The sequence below is a fragment of the Triticum aestivum genome, chromosome 4B, assembly GCF_018294505.1.
Source record: "Triticum aestivum cultivar Chinese Spring chromosome 4B, IWGSC CS RefSeq v2.1, whole genome shotgun sequence".
Lineage (NCBI taxonomy): Eukaryota > Viridiplantae > Streptophyta > Magnoliopsida > Poales > Poaceae > Triticum > Triticum aestivum.
Genome location: NC_057804.1, coordinates 455,530,666 through 455,545,788, shown reverse-complemented (window position 1 = coordinate 455,545,788; position 15,123 = coordinate 455,530,666). Strand labels below are relative to the sequence as shown.

The following is a 15,123-nucleotide window of genomic DNA, read 5'->3' as shown; positions in this document are numbered from 1 at the left end:
AGCCGGCCCTCTACAAATGGAGAAGCGCCCGTCCAAAACCAAAAGAGCAACGTACCAGCCGATCGGTTGCATCAGAAACTCCGTGGTGCCTCGCCGCCGGCGGTCCAGACCTCTATCCCGCACTCCTCATCAGCTACCAAATGACCCTCGGGGAAGAAGACTCTCGCCCCTGCATTCAATTCGTCTCTGACGGAAAGCGAACAGATCAGACGGGGAGCGGTGATTCTGATCCACGGCTCACCTCGCCGCCGTTCACCTTCGCGTTAAAACTAGCCATTCTATTCCATCTCCGTGGCCCACCACCTACCCTGTGGCGTACGTATTTCCAACCGCTCACGACCACGCGAATAAAGAAATGGCCCAGATCCACAAGCACTGACCGACGCTGCAGATATCGAGCGCATCTGCGCTCGGGACTAGTTACTCCATGTCCGCGCACAACCTGCTTTATGCACCATTTTTTATATCCAATTTTAATAAATAAACATCAATAATAAGGTTACACTGATTATTGCTTTTTGTAGGATGAAGTTTGGACATGAAGAAGCAACTTAGCATTCTTTGTCTGATGAAAGAGTAGTTTTGGATGGTGTAGTTGTCCATCAAATTTATTTTTTACTTTTCGAGAAAATGTGAAGATTTCCTTATTTTTAATAAAATTCACAAAAATTGGGACACTTTTAAGGAAAGCTAATGTTTTTACGGAAATTGGAGCATTTTTTGAGGAACTTTTTTTAACAGATGTCTTTTTTTGAAAAAGAAATTTTGTCTATTTTAAGTTTGTGTACATTTTAAAACGAAAATATACTTTTAGAAAAATTGGAACTTTATCAAGAATTTTGAACCTTTTTAAAAGTGTGAACAATTTTTTTAGTGTAAACATATGTAAAACTATGAACATTTTAAAATTATTTTACTATGCTGAATTTTCTACAGATAGTTGGTTGTTTTCTTGGGAAGAGTTTATCTTTTTTCTTAAAAAATATTGCTAGTAAACATACCCGTGCATTGTAACGGGGAAAGAAAATATCACACGTATTTAACCCAATAACGACACCACAACCCATACGACGTTGGCTTGGATGAGCGCAAATCCCCCCTCTATTTGATCAACCTCCGGCTCGACATCGCCTGAGTAGCCATGTTGTGCGTTAACATGTTTGCCATGCGAGCTCTACCCCAAGCTTTTCTTCTAGCCTCCAGTGTCGCTCCTCCATGCCGCGTTGCTGTCGGCACGTATGCCTCCTCAGTAAAGTCCCCTTGTCATCTTCGGTTGTTGCTTCATGTGGATTGTTGTCTCATCAAACTTGATATTGTCTGCTCAATCCTAGTCCGATATTTGATTCACGAAACCTAAACCAGTAGTGATTACCAAAAATGCTTGCTACCACGTAAAGGTACACTTGACTACTCATGTACGTGTGTGATAAGCACCGGATAGCACTTAGTAAAGCTGAATATCAATTATGCTTATGCAATACAGTGAGAGTACCCATCTTCGTCGTGAACATACCGGCAATGAGAACATTTTAAGCACTGAGGGAATATATATGCTATAATGACACAAAGATAGAACAGTATATGGCACCCTTGCATACCTCTTTTCCTTCAGCCACGAAGGATACCACCTCGGATCTGTCATCGTTATTGGACTGAGTGAGGAAACAGTTAAGCATGCAGGAATTATCTAGAAGAATTAATGGAGCGACATGTAGGATCACATACTAATTAACTTGGTCAGTGTCATCTACACTCGGTCATTCAGTCTCCCCCTCATTAGATTTTTTAAAAGAGAGCCTCCTCTCTGAATTCTATTAACAGAAACCAATTGTTCATCTACAGCATGAAGAAAACTAAAAAGGGAAGAAGGAAACAGAAAAAGGAACATTCAGGTAACCCCAGAGGGCACCCAAAACACACAGGTATCTAGGATCTGGGGTTTGCCCTTTCAGCGGTTGCGCAACAGAAACAAAATATTTCATCGCTAGATGAGAGTGGACATCGCAAAAGCAGTCACCAACAAGCAGGAAGAGTCCACAAATGGCAAGAGTGGCTTTAAAAGTTTGATTCCTCTCTTCACTTTAATTGCTTTTAAGCTACCAGTCAAACGACTCCAGGTCGCCGTCTTTGAGATGCTCGAAAGACTTGATTTGTCACTTTCTCGAAGAGCTTTGCTCCCCAAATCAGCAGTAATCTGCAAATTGACCATGAGTTTAACCAAATAACAAACCACATGAATCAGAACAAAAGTATCAGACACCGCTTTTATTCTCAAAACATGCCTCATTCATAAATCTCCAAATCGTCCATAATACGGCAGCCAACCCCACTGCAATACAAAAAATCGTCTTGTTGTTTTCAATCTAAGCCCTCAGAACCTAAAGAAGTCATGATCAGTATCAGGTATAGTTTTTCAGATTAAAAGTGAATTGCAAAATGGTTGAGATCAAGTAACTAACATGATTTATTAAGTATTATCATGCACATCAGACTACATACCTCAATATGATGTATAAATATCTTGATTTGACTGCCTATTGAATTGGAGGAAGCAGCTGGTTCTGCCCTCACCGCTGTCGTCAGACTCTGTCGGGCATGTATTATTTTTGCCTTTTTGGAAGGTCGGTTATCAAAATCCTCTACAATGTTCAGTTCAGGGATGTCATCTAATTTCTGCAGTCACAAAAAAAAATGTAAACCTCCAACCGTTAGTACATCATAGTGAGTTTACAGTTGGGATGTTATTGCATAAACTGGATTGATCCAAGCTCAGAGAACCATGATATACATCATGTGGCAGTACCATTGTTTAAAGGAAACAAAAACATTGCAATCCATTATGTAGAAGGCAAAAGCATATAGAGGTAAAAACTACCGATACATATGTTTCGAAAGTGAGTTACTGATAAGATGAGAAAGCTAGATGCTTGCAGTACAATATATATGCCTTTCATTGGTACACATGCCATTATGTAGAATGAGAAAGTAAGTAATATCAGTAAATGTGGTCTTGCTCACAGCATAAAGGAACTCAGTTGACTAAGTAGTAGTTATATTATATATGTAAATGTTTAAAAATTCTAGGCTGCAAAACCAAAGAAAACAGGAAAGAGCAAGACACACAAAATAGCCCATTTATATTATTTTATATTATTTTTTGCTACTAATGTCAGTTCCATTAGCCTAATATTATTGCTCCCGTTTATACATGAAGCCCCATTGTTTAGTGTAGATGGCAGTTTATATGTGTTTTAGAAAGCAAGAGCTCCAGCTTATAAGAGCAGATAACTAAATAACCCATTTACATTATCTAAAAAACTTTAAGCTAGCAGTCCTGTGATCACAAGTTTATTATACGCACACAGATGTGGACCAAATTTCATCGGCTAGAAGCAATGTATCATGTAAATGCAGAATAAAGTGATCGAAGGTCAGAGAACCATGATATCCATCTACTAGGAGATTGAAGCATACAGGCTGACGAACACATCGACATTTGGTGAATTAGCATCACTCTTTTTCAGTTTTGACGGCAAAATAACAGGAACAAAGGCCCCAGTCTGAATATATGAAACTTACAGTCTTCACATCGGTATCATCCAGCATTATTGGTGCAATGTCCAAGAGCTGAACCTCCTTGGCCTCCACCTGAATTGGATTGGATGCCTTTGGCACCTGCACGCGCATACACAATAGAGACATGAAAACCAGGCCAAATCACTTTTTTAATTATTGCATGAATGACAGGGCAATTCTGAATATCAAATGACAACAGACACTTAATTCTACTAAACCATCAAAAGAGATGCCACACTTCAGTGGTAACAATACCAACAGTGCCATCAACTAAAAAGGCCCCTAGTCAACATATTAACATCATGGGAATGTTTCTGAATGGCTCAAACTATTCACTGTCAAATTTTTTAGTATACTGTCAACTGAAAATAGTTGCCTGAAACTGACATGCTTCTGTGAGCATCTCAAACCTGGCGGACATGATGCCTAAGTTATTTTCAACACGAATTCGTTCATTTAGATGCCCTACCCCATATCACTGAATAACTGATAACCCACAAGTATAGGGGATCGCAACAGGTTTCGAGGGTAGAGTATTCAACCCAAATTTATTGATTCGACACAAGGGGAGCCAAAGAATATTCTCAAGTATTAGCAATTGAGTTTTCAATTCAACCACACCTGGATAACTTAGTATCTGCAGCAAAGTGTTTAGTAGCAAAGTAATATGATAGTAGTGGTAACGTTAACAAAGATAACAGTAGCAAAAGTAATATTTTTGGTGTTTTGTAGTGATTCTAACAGTAGCAACAGAAAAGCAAATAAGCGAAGAACAGTATATGGAAAGCTCGTAGGCATTGGATCGGTGATGGAGAATTATGCCGGATGCGGTCCATCATGTAACAATCATAACATAGGGTGACACAGAACTAGCTCAATGTAATATAGGCATGTATTCCGAATATAGTCATACGTGCTTATGGAAAAGAGCTTGCATGACATCTTTTGTCCTACCCTCCTGTGGCAGCGGGGTCCTAATGGAAACTAAGGGATATTAAGGCCTCCTTTTAATAAAGTACTGGAACAAAGCATTAGCACATAGTGAATACATGAACTCCTCAAACTATGGTCATCACCGGGAGTGGTCCCGATTATTGTCACTTCGGGGTTGCTGGATCATAACACATAGTAGGTGACTATAGACTTGCAAGATAGGATCAAGAACTCACATATATTCATGAAAACATAATAGGTTCAGATCTGAAATCATGGCACTCGGGCCCTAGTGACAAGCATTAAGCATAGCAAAGTCATAGCAACATCAATTTCAGAACAATCTTAGAACATAGTGGATACTAGGGATCAAACCCTAACAAAACTAACTCGATTACATGATAGATCTCATCCAACCCATCACCGTCCAGCAAGCCTACGATGGAATTACTCACGCACGGCGGTGAGCATCATGAAATTGGTGATGGAGGATGGTTGATGATGACGACGGCGACGAATCCCCCTCTCCAGAGCCCCGAACGGACTCCAGATCAGCCCTCCCGAGAGGTTTTAGGGCTTGGCGGCGGCTCCGTATCATAAAACACGATGATTTATTCTCCTTGATTTTTTTCTCTCCGAAAGCAAATATATAGAGTTGGAGTTGGCGTCAGAGCAGCTCCAGGGGGCCCACGAGGCAGGGGGGCGCACCCTAGGGGGAGGGCGAGCCCTCCACCCTCGTGGCCAGGATGTGGACCCCCTGGTCTTCATATTTTGCAACATTTTTTATTATTTCCAAATAGACGTTCCGTGGAGTTTCAGGTCATTCCGAGAACTTTTATTTCTGCACATAAATAACACCATGGAAAGTCTGCTGAAAACAGCGTCAGTGCGGGTTAGTTCCATTCAAATCATGCAAGTTAGAGTCCAAAATAAGAGCAAAAAGTGTTTGGAAAAGTAGATACGACGGAGATATATCAACTCCCCCAAGCTTAAACCTTTGCTTGTCATCAAGCAATTCAGTTGATAAACTGAAAGTGATAAAGAAAAACTTTTACAAACTCTGTTTGCTCTTGTTGTTGTAAATATGTAAAACCAGCATTCAAGTTTTCAGCAAAGATTATGACTAATCACATTTGCAATAACTCTCAGGTCTCATGTTTACTCGTATCAATGGCATAACCAACTAGCGAGCCATAATAATAAATCTCGGATGACAACACTTTCTCAGAACAATCATAATATGATATAACAAGATGGTATCTCGCTAGCCCTTTCTGAGACCGCAAAACATAAATGTAGAACACATTTAAAGATCAAGGACTGACTAGACATTGTAATTCATGGTAAAAAAGATCCAATCATAGTCATACCCAATATAAATTAATAGTAATGGATGCAAATGACAGCTGCGCTCTCCAGCTAGTGCTTTTTAATAAGAGGGTGATGACTCAACATAAAAGTAAATAGATAGGACCTTCGCAGAGGGAAGCAGGGATTTGTAGAGGTGACATAGCTCGATTTTAAAATAGAGATTGAATAACATTTTGAGCGACATACTTTCACTGTCAACGCAACAACTATGAGATGGCTGTATCTTCCATACTACATGCTTTATAGGCGGTTCCCAAACAGAATGGTAAAGTTTATACTCCCTCTCCACCAACAAGCATCAATCCATGACTTGCTCGAAATAACGAGTGTCTCCAACTAGCAACAGTCATAGGGGGAGTTTTGTTTGCAATTATTTTGATTTAGTTTGCATAAAGCATGGGACTAGGCATCCCGGTGACCAGTCATTTTCTCGTGAGTGAGGAGCGGAGTCCACTCCTCTTGAGAATACCCCACCTAGCATGGAGGATACGGACAACCCTAGTTGATACATTAGCCATTCGAGCATACAAAACAGAATATTTATTTGAAGGTTTAGAGTTTGGCACATACAAATTTACTTGGAACGGCAGGTAGATACCGCATATAGGAAGGTATAGTGGACTCATATGAAATAACTTTGGGGTTTAAGGGATTGGATGCACAAGCAGTATTCCCGCTTAGTACAAGTAAAGGCTAGCAAAAGACTGGGAAGCGACCAACTAGAGAGCGACAACAGTCATGAACATGCATTAAAATTAATAAACATTGGATGCAAGCATGAGTAGGATATAATCCACCATGAACATAAATATCGTGAAGGCTATGTTGATTTGTTTCAACTACATGTGTGAACATGTGCCAAGTCGAGTCACTTAAATCATTCAAAGAAGGATACCACCCCATCATACCACATCATAACCATTTTAATAGCATGTTAGCACGCAAGGTAAACCATTATAACTCATAGTTAATCAAGCATGGCACGAGCAACTATGATCTCTAATTGTCATTGCAAACATGTTTATTCATAATAAGCTGAATCAAGAACGATGACTCATCATATTTGCAAAAATAAAAGAGGTCGAGTTCATACCAGCTTTTCTCATCTCAGTCAGTCCATCATATATCATCATAATTGCCTTTCACTTGCACGACCGAACGAAGTGAATAATAATAGGAGTGCACGTGCATTGGACTAAGATGGAATCTATGAGCATTCAATAAATAGGAGAAGACAAGGCAATATGGGCTCTTGGTTAAATCAACAATAATGCATATAAGAGCCACTTCAATAATTTAATCATGGTCTTCTCCTATCGACCCCCCAAAAAAAGAAAAGAAATAAAAACTATTTACACGGGAAAGCTCCCAACAAGCAAAAGAAGAACATGAAATATTTTTGGGTTTTCTTTTTAATTATTACTACTACGGCAAGAAAAGTAAACTAACTACTAATAATTTTTTTGGTTTTTCTTAAAGTTTATCAAACACACAAGAAGAAAGCAAAAAAGAAAACAAACTAGCATGGATATTACAGTGAACGAGTATGAGCACCGACATCTAGCAATGAGTGTGTGAACATAAATGTAATGTCGATGGGAAATACATACTCCCCCAAGCTTAGGCTTTTGGCCTAAGTTGGTTCATTGCCAGGGATGACCTGGCAGATACCCGTAGGTGTAGCTGGGGTCGTACTGAGATGCAGAGGCTATCACCTCCTGAGCTACAGCGTGGTGTCGAGCTGCCTCCGCCCTCCTCTCGTACTCATCCGCCTCCTCTCTGGTAATAACATATCTTCCTTTTGCCTGATAATCAAATAAGGCAGGAGCAGGGAGTAATACAGACAGCACGCCGTTTGTCAAAGATTAGTCGATACTAGAGAGGTGATTCATTCCTCTCGACAAACTGGTGGTAGACCATAGAATTATAGTCTAAATAAGTAGGAGGCAACTCCATATCATCCTCACGAACATCCACATCAAGAAAATCAGCTAAGCGGGTTGCGTAAATTCCTCCAAAGAAATCTCCATTAAATCTATTATGATGCAACCTACGTGCAACAATGGCTCCCAAATTATAAGATTGGTCTCCTAACACGGCACTCCTAAGAATGCTAAGGCCAGGCACACACATATGACATGCTTCATCTTTACCATTTATGCACCTACCTATGAAGAGAGCAAAATAATGTATAGCAGGAAAGTGAATGCTCCCTATGGTAGCTTGTGCTATATCTCTAGATTCCCTTACGGTTATACCAGCAAGAAAATCTCTATATTCAGATTTACGGGGATCACTAACACTACCCCATTGTGGAAGTTTGCAAGCAGAAGTAAAATCCTCTAAGTTCATGGTATAAGATTTTTCATAAAGATCAAACATGACAGTTGGAGAATTACGTGAAGATGAAAATTCAAACCTCCTCACAAATGAGCTAGTGAGATGATGGTACTGGGGGCATTCACCATACTTTTGATACTTTAATTTTTTTTGCCAAAATTAGGAAAAATAAACAATTTGTATAGAAAGACAGTGCAAAAAGAATCAGGACCATTTGACGTTCCAGTAAAAAATGTAAAATCGTGCACTACAGCCAAAGTTTCTGTCCTGCACCGCATAAACCAACAAGCATTGTAAACATCCTAAAGACAAACCTTGGCACATTATTTTTGTAATACAATGGAATTTTACAAGGGGATAATTATTTTTATTGAAAAGTTTCTGTAATTAAGATTCACAAAGTTTTCATGGGCTTGAACAAGTTTAAGGACGTCCCCCACTTTCACAATGCTCGTCTATCTCACTTTCACTTTACTTTTTGAAAAGTTTTGGGTTCCCCTCTTTATTTTTTTTTGTTTTTAAACTATATAAAAGCACTCAACAGAAATAAATGACTCTCTAAAACTTTCGGGTTGTCTCCCTGGCAGCGCTTTCTTTAAAGCCATTAAGCTAGGCATATAGTGCTTAAGTAGTGAATCCACCCGGATCCCAAGGTATATCAAAGCCAATTTTAATTAACAATGGTTTGTGATTTAGTAGTGAGCACAAAGTAACATATATCATGTAATAACAAAGTCTAACTCTCTTCCTATGCATCGGGATGGCATAAAAGAACAATCAATGCACACAAAGTAAAGGCCAATGTATAGTATAAATAGTTTCTTGCAATTTTATCGTGTTGGAAACATAGAGAGTTGGAGATATAGTTCCTCTCTCATAATAATTGTAAGTAGGAGCAGCAAGCACATGCATATTATATTCATCAAAATCATCATGTGCAACGGTAAAAGGCAACCCATTAATATAATCCTTAATAAAAGCAAACTTCTCCGATATAGTGTAGTCGGGAGAATTCAAAAAGATAATAGGACTATCATGCATGGGTGCAATAGCAACAATTTCATGTTTAATATAAAGAACTATAGCAAGTTCATCTCCATAAGCATAGTTCATATTGGCATCTTGGCCACAAGCATAGCAAGCATCATCAGAAAGGGATATTTCAGGAGAATCAACGGGGTCATAACAGTCATCATAGCAATCATCCTTCGGTAAGCATGAAGGGAAATTAAACAATGTATGAGTTAAAGAGTTACTCTCATTAGAAGGTGGGCACGGGTAGCTAATCCGCTCTTCCTCCTTTTGTTCTTCGCTCTCCTCCTCATCTTTTTCATCCAATGAGCTCACAGTTTCATCAATTTCTTCTTCCATAGACTCCTGCAAAATATTAGTCTCTTCCTGGACAACGGAGAAGTCCTCAATATATGGTTTAACATAGGCATTAGAAGCATAATTATCATAACAATATTCAAGTATGGCAAAATTTTCAGACTTGTAAAGAGTAGCATCATACTTTTCAATCAAAGAAGCAATTTCATAAGCACCCTTAAAAGCAACAAATTCTTCAATTTGTTGAACATCATAGTAATTATAAAACACCCTTAGCATAAGAAGATACGATTCCGTTATCACTAAACAAACATTGGTAGGGAAGATGTTTCTTAGGGTCTTCAGAACAACAAGTAATATCATATATTTCGCATAAATTCCAAGCATAACATTGCAAACGATGAATTTGATCCAGTAACTGTTTCACTTTTTCAGATATGCGGTGTCGCACATAACAAGCATGCTCATCTAAAGATTTACCCTCAACTAAGCTAGTTGGGGTTTTAGCACGAGCACATAGATATCGGAGATGATCCAAGTAATAAGCTTCAGGGAGTGTGATAGATTTTGAGTGGTTCTTCAACCATTGGTTCAGTAGGTACAACTAATTTTTTTGGTATTTTGCGTTTCCTACCCATAAGTAAAGATAGAAAACAACTAAGAACAACAAATAAAAATTACTTAGTGATAAAGCAAACAAGCACACACGAGAATATTCACCCCACACTATGACTTCCCGGCAACGACGCCAGAAAAAGGTCTTGATAACCCACAAGTATAGGGGATCAAATTGTAGCCTCTTTCGATAAGTAAGAGTGTCGAACCCAACGAAGAGCTAAAGGTAGAAAAAATATTCCCTCAAGTTCTATCGACCACCAATATAACTCTACGCACGCTTAACGTTCGCTTTACCTAGAACAAGTATGAAACTAGAAATACTTTGTAGGTGTTTTTGGATAGGTTTGCAAGAATATAAAGAGCGCGTAAATAAAAACTAGGGGTTGTTTAGATAAAGACACAATAAAGTAAATATAGCGAGTGTGGAAAAGTGGTGGTAGGAGTTGCAAAATTGTCCCTAAGCAATTGACTACTTTACTAGACCGATAGCAAGTTTTATGTGGGAGAGGCCACTGCTAGCATGTCATCCCTGAATTGGAATTCTATGCACTTATGATTGTAACTATTAGCAAGCATCCGCAACTACTAACGTTCATTAAGGTAAAACCCAATCATAGCATTAAGTTATATTGGTCCCCCTTCAATCTCGTATGCATCAATTTTTATGCTAGATTGAAGCTTCTGTCACTCTTGCCCTCCAATACATAGTCCTATCAACATACAACTAACCCTATGGTGTGATCCACGCGCGCGCTCATATGATGGGCACCAAAGGACAACAACATAACCACAAGCAAATTAAATCAATCATAGCAATTCATCAACCACTGATAGGACAACGAAAATCTACTCAGACATCATAGGATGGCAATACATCATTGGATAATAATATGAAGCATAAAGCACCATGTTCAAGTAGAGGGTACAGCGGGTTGCGGGAGAGTGGACCGCTGTAGATAAAGGGGGGAAAGTGATGGAGATGTTGGTGAAGATGGCATAGGTGTTGGTGACGATTGCGGTGATGATGATGGCCCCCGGCGGCGTTCCGGCGCCATCGGAAGCGAGGGGGGGAGAGCCCCCCTCCTTCTTCTTCTTCCTTGCCCTTCTCCCTAGGTGGGAGAAGGGTTTCCCCTCTGGTCCTTGGCCTCCATGGCATGGGAGGGGCGAGAGTAGTCGTCGGGTAGTCGCAGGAGGGAACGCAACCTAATCCAACCCGCAGACGCGGCGAATCCTCCCCCGTTCGATGCGATGCGAGCTAGGGTTTACGATTCTGTGCCCACAGCCCCCAATATATAGCGCAGTCCTCCAACCTCCCATGGTCCTCTGTCGTCTTCCACGGCCGCTCGGTTCTCGCCCTCCGTTCCTGCTCTTCGTAGATCCTTTAGCTTTTTTATCTATGTCTCTACTGGTGCTATCTTCTTGGCAATTCGATTCGTTTCGTTTGTGTGATGCATCCCCCGTCAGATTTGATCTTGCTTCTGTGTTGAGTTTGCGTTCTGGATGTAGATGTAAGTGAGGATCCTTTCCCCAGCTGATCGACCATGATTACACTGTGCGCAAATGCAATCCTTTATCAGAGGATTCCAAGCCAGAATTCTGATCCATCTCGTCGTACCATCTACGCGCTTCTTTTGTCTCCTGTTCTTGTATTTTTTTTTTCTGATTTGTTTCATCGTGAAAATTAATAGAATGGAAGTGAGGATCCTTTCCCCATATGATCGACTATGATTATACTGTGCGCAACTGTAATCCCATCAGGATTCCAAGCCAGAAATCTGATCCATGGTTCTTCTATATTGTATTCTTGTTCTTTGATTTTGTTTATTGTTATTATTGTTCAAGATTTAGATGGGTATGAGGATCCTTTCCCCAAATGATCGACTATGATTATACTATGCGCAAATGTAATCCCATCAGGATTCCAAGCCAGAAATCTGATCCATCCACTTTATTATTATTTTCCCCAAACTAAATTTTCTCTTAATGGAATTGAGGATCCTTTCCCCAAATGATCGACTATGATTATACTTAATGGAAAACAAAGGAGCCTCCAAACTGTAATCCTATTCACTTGATTTTGTGTCTTCGCTACAGTTGATGAGAGTTCTCGATCTCATGCTTTGATCTACATAATGAGTCATCAACAATAAAAATTTACTTAAAATTGACTAAATTCAGAAACTGCAACGTGTTGTGAGGCTCCTTTGGTTTCCATACTTGGTATGGGTTGCTTTCTTCTCGATCGAAAAATCTCAGGGGTGAACCTCAAATCTGTACGAAATGATGGATTGATGGAATCTATTTTCCTTAAGTGGGTGTGCTAAATCAGTTTATTTGGGTTTGCATCCATTCAGGTCTATTTTACTTAAAGTGGGTGTGCTAAATTAGTTTATTTGGGTTTGCATCCATTCTGGTTTGGATACAGGAATTGTACGCACAGTGATTCTGCACTCAAATTTTATGCACAGTAGTTTTAAACTCTACAATATCAAATACATGTGACATGTAATTATATTTCCATGAATAATTATTTTGCAACAGAAGGATTATCTTAGAGTATTCTGGTGATATCAATTCGTCCACCGGATATTGGTTCATGTCGTTACATGCACTGAAGCATTTTCTTTCATTCTTTTCTTTTGTGATGTGATGATGATTCATATGAATGAGAAAACACTACCCAAGATACATATCACTTAAAATCCATTAATAACACATCCAAACATAAAGGGTTGGTTCTAAACTGTTTGCCACCCCCTAAGAAATACTCATCACAACAGCCTCGAGCTGGCTGATAAGTCTACTCATCATCACTCTTCCACTCATCAGGATCAGAGAAACAAACCGGGGTCTCCAACACATGGGTGACCTGCTGGACCAGCAACGGGACAGACTCCTGAAGCATGTTGCAATTACCTTCAAGTACATGAACAGCAGTATCCTCTAGCATTATGCTCAGCTTTTCGACTCGGGGTGAGACCAGATCCTCCTCGGCCAATACGCCCAAGGCTAACTTAAAGCACTTCCTCAGATGTGAGAGCGCAATTGCTGAGTTCTTCATGAGTAGGAGGGCTTGCAGGGCGCCCCGTTCCAGCTTGGCCTCCTGAACCATGAGCTTGGGTAACACATCACGCTCGAGCATTTGGATTTCCAGCGACAAGCCTGCCACGACCAAGAGGATTTCCATCTCCGGGCATGGCCAGAACATCACGTCCATGATCAGCGGGCGGAGGAGTGCATACGACTCGCGCGCTATGCGCACCGACTCCAGAGAGACAAGCTTCACAAGCATGGGATTATTGGAGTGGCCCAGCTCATCGGAGTGGGCCTGCAGGTCTTGGATTTGGGCATGGGAGTTGATTGTGTAGAGCACCATTTCCTTTTGGCGGACTGCAGCAGAACAGTTGCTGCTACCAGCTGGTACAGCACAAACAGAGGATTTAAAGTCAGGAAGAGACCATACAGCACCAAGCTTCTACTTAATTAGTTAGGACAGCATCATATTTGCATTGTGCGACATAATAGTTATTAATATGAAGTGAAAGCAATTCAACCATGTATACTGATAGGCAACTAAACAAAATAAATGAATACACTCGATCACCCAAAACAGAAAAATAATTAACAGAGGGAATACAATTTGGTTCAAAATACATAGAGATCCCATCATTCATTGTATTACTGTGAGCAAGAAAATTGCATCTCCAGAATTAATGCCTCGCCATCAAAGGAAACAATAAACTAAACAGCTGGGAAATAATTGCTAATAAAAAATTGCATCCCATGTGCAAGGGCATAGTGAGCACAGAAAACCAAACCAGCATTTACAGTCCTCAAGAAGAAGACTAGAGATTGGTTGGCAAAAGATACATCATCATTGGCAAATATTAGTATCACATATAATAAATAAACAAAAACGATAACCAAATACCTGGAAAGCAGCACATATGACTACAACATTAATCAGCAGCTGCAGGTTAAGTGCTGTGCATAAATATTTTAGGATCCCAAAAAATATTGTTACTTATCCAAACAGAGCTAGAACATGAATTCCAAATAGTTGATAAAAAAATTAATACACTGAAATCGAACAACATAGCATGAATTCCATCCAAATTAATATTCGTTTTCTAGCTTGATTTTGTTGTTTTTCGTCCTAATTCGAAATTTCCCCACCAACCAATTTTTTTTGTGATTTGTTGGTATGATGAAGTTTTGTTGATTTTGATCCATGGATTTGCTCGGTTTCGAGTGGATCTAGCATTTCCCCCAATCTTTCATCCACAAAATGCCTCCAATTTTGCCCCGCCCAAAATCGCGACAGGCACAGTTGAAGAATTCATTCATACACCATTTGAGAAACCAAGCAAACCCTAACTAAAACGTCAGATTGATTCCTTATTACGGATAATCAAACCCTGCCTAGGTGGTGTTACCAAACAAACAAACCCTAATTAAATCCTATCCTAGTCGAGGTTCCTCATACGAATAGAATAGGATACAAGACGGCGCTGGATCCGAGACCTATGAACCCGCGCCGCGCCGCGCCTACCAACCACAATCGGAACGAGCAACTCCGGAGGGAGACCACGCTGGATCCGAGACCTACGAACCAGCGCCTACCAACCAATCGGAACTCCAATCGGGATGTACAAGTGCTCACCTCGGGCGGGCGGGCGGGCGGGCGTAAGATCTGGAGAGGACGAGGCGTCGGGTGATGTGAGATTGGGTCGACAGGGGGTTGCGGGGAACGGCGGCGAGGCGATGGAGTGCGGGGGGGAGACGGAGGCGGGAGGGAGGGCAAGAGGGGTTCGGGGGTAAAAGCACAGAGCCGTGCCTGGCCCGTTTAACCCAGGCCGTGCGGTGCCGGGCCGGGCCGGGCCATTTGGCCAGGTTTGCCCCCTGGTGATAGAATTTTTTTATTTTAAATTTTGACTGCTAATCCTGTATTGCCTA

At 40.5% G+C, this 15,123-nt stretch overlaps 1 protein-coding gene, 3 non-coding genes and 1 pseudogene across 4 annotated transcripts; 4 read left to right on the top strand and 1 right to left on the bottom strand.

Moving 5' to 3' along the window:
* Positions 1-11,673: 11,673 nt before the first annotated feature.
* Positions 11,674-11,772, top strand: LOC123095277 (small nucleolar RNA Z103). The gene has a single exon (XR_006446173.1). It is a non-coding gene; the product is annotated as a small nucleolar RNA Z103 (small nucleolar RNA).
* Positions 11,773-11,856: 84 nt separating this feature from the next.
* Positions 11,857-11,951, top strand: LOC123095276 (small nucleolar RNA Z103). Its single transcript, XR_006446172.1, has one exon. It is a non-coding gene; the product is annotated as a small nucleolar RNA Z103 (small nucleolar RNA).
* Positions 11,952-12,015: 64 nt separating this feature from the next.
* On the top strand, positions 12,016-12,110 carry LOC123095278 (small nucleolar RNA Z103). Its single transcript, XR_006446174.1, has one exon. It is a non-coding gene; the product is annotated as a small nucleolar RNA Z103 (small nucleolar RNA).
* A 40-nt stretch (positions 12,111-12,150) lies between these two features.
* On the top strand, positions 12,151-12,221 carry LOC123095284 (uncharacterized; annotated as a pseudogene).
* Positions 12,222-12,853: 632 nt separating this feature from the next.
* LOC123092685 (uncharacterized) lies at positions 12,854-15,066 on the bottom strand. The gene is made up of 2 exons (XM_044514505.1): positions 14,831-15,066; positions 12,854-13,584 (listed from the first exon to the last, which is right to left on the bottom strand). The coding sequence occupies exon 2, from the start codon at positions 13,541-13,543 to the stop codon at positions 12,968-12,970; it is 576 nt and encodes a 191-aa protein (XP_044370440.1). The 5' UTR covers positions 13,544-13,584; positions 14,831-15,066; the 3' UTR covers positions 12,854-12,967.
* Between the last annotated feature and the right edge of the window lie 57 nt (positions 15,067-15,123).

Coding starts and splice junctions, on each gene's coding strand:
- LOC123092685 (XM_044514505.1), bottom strand. CDS start 13,543: ATGGTGCTCTACACAATCAACTCCCATGCCCAAATCCAAGACCTGCAG.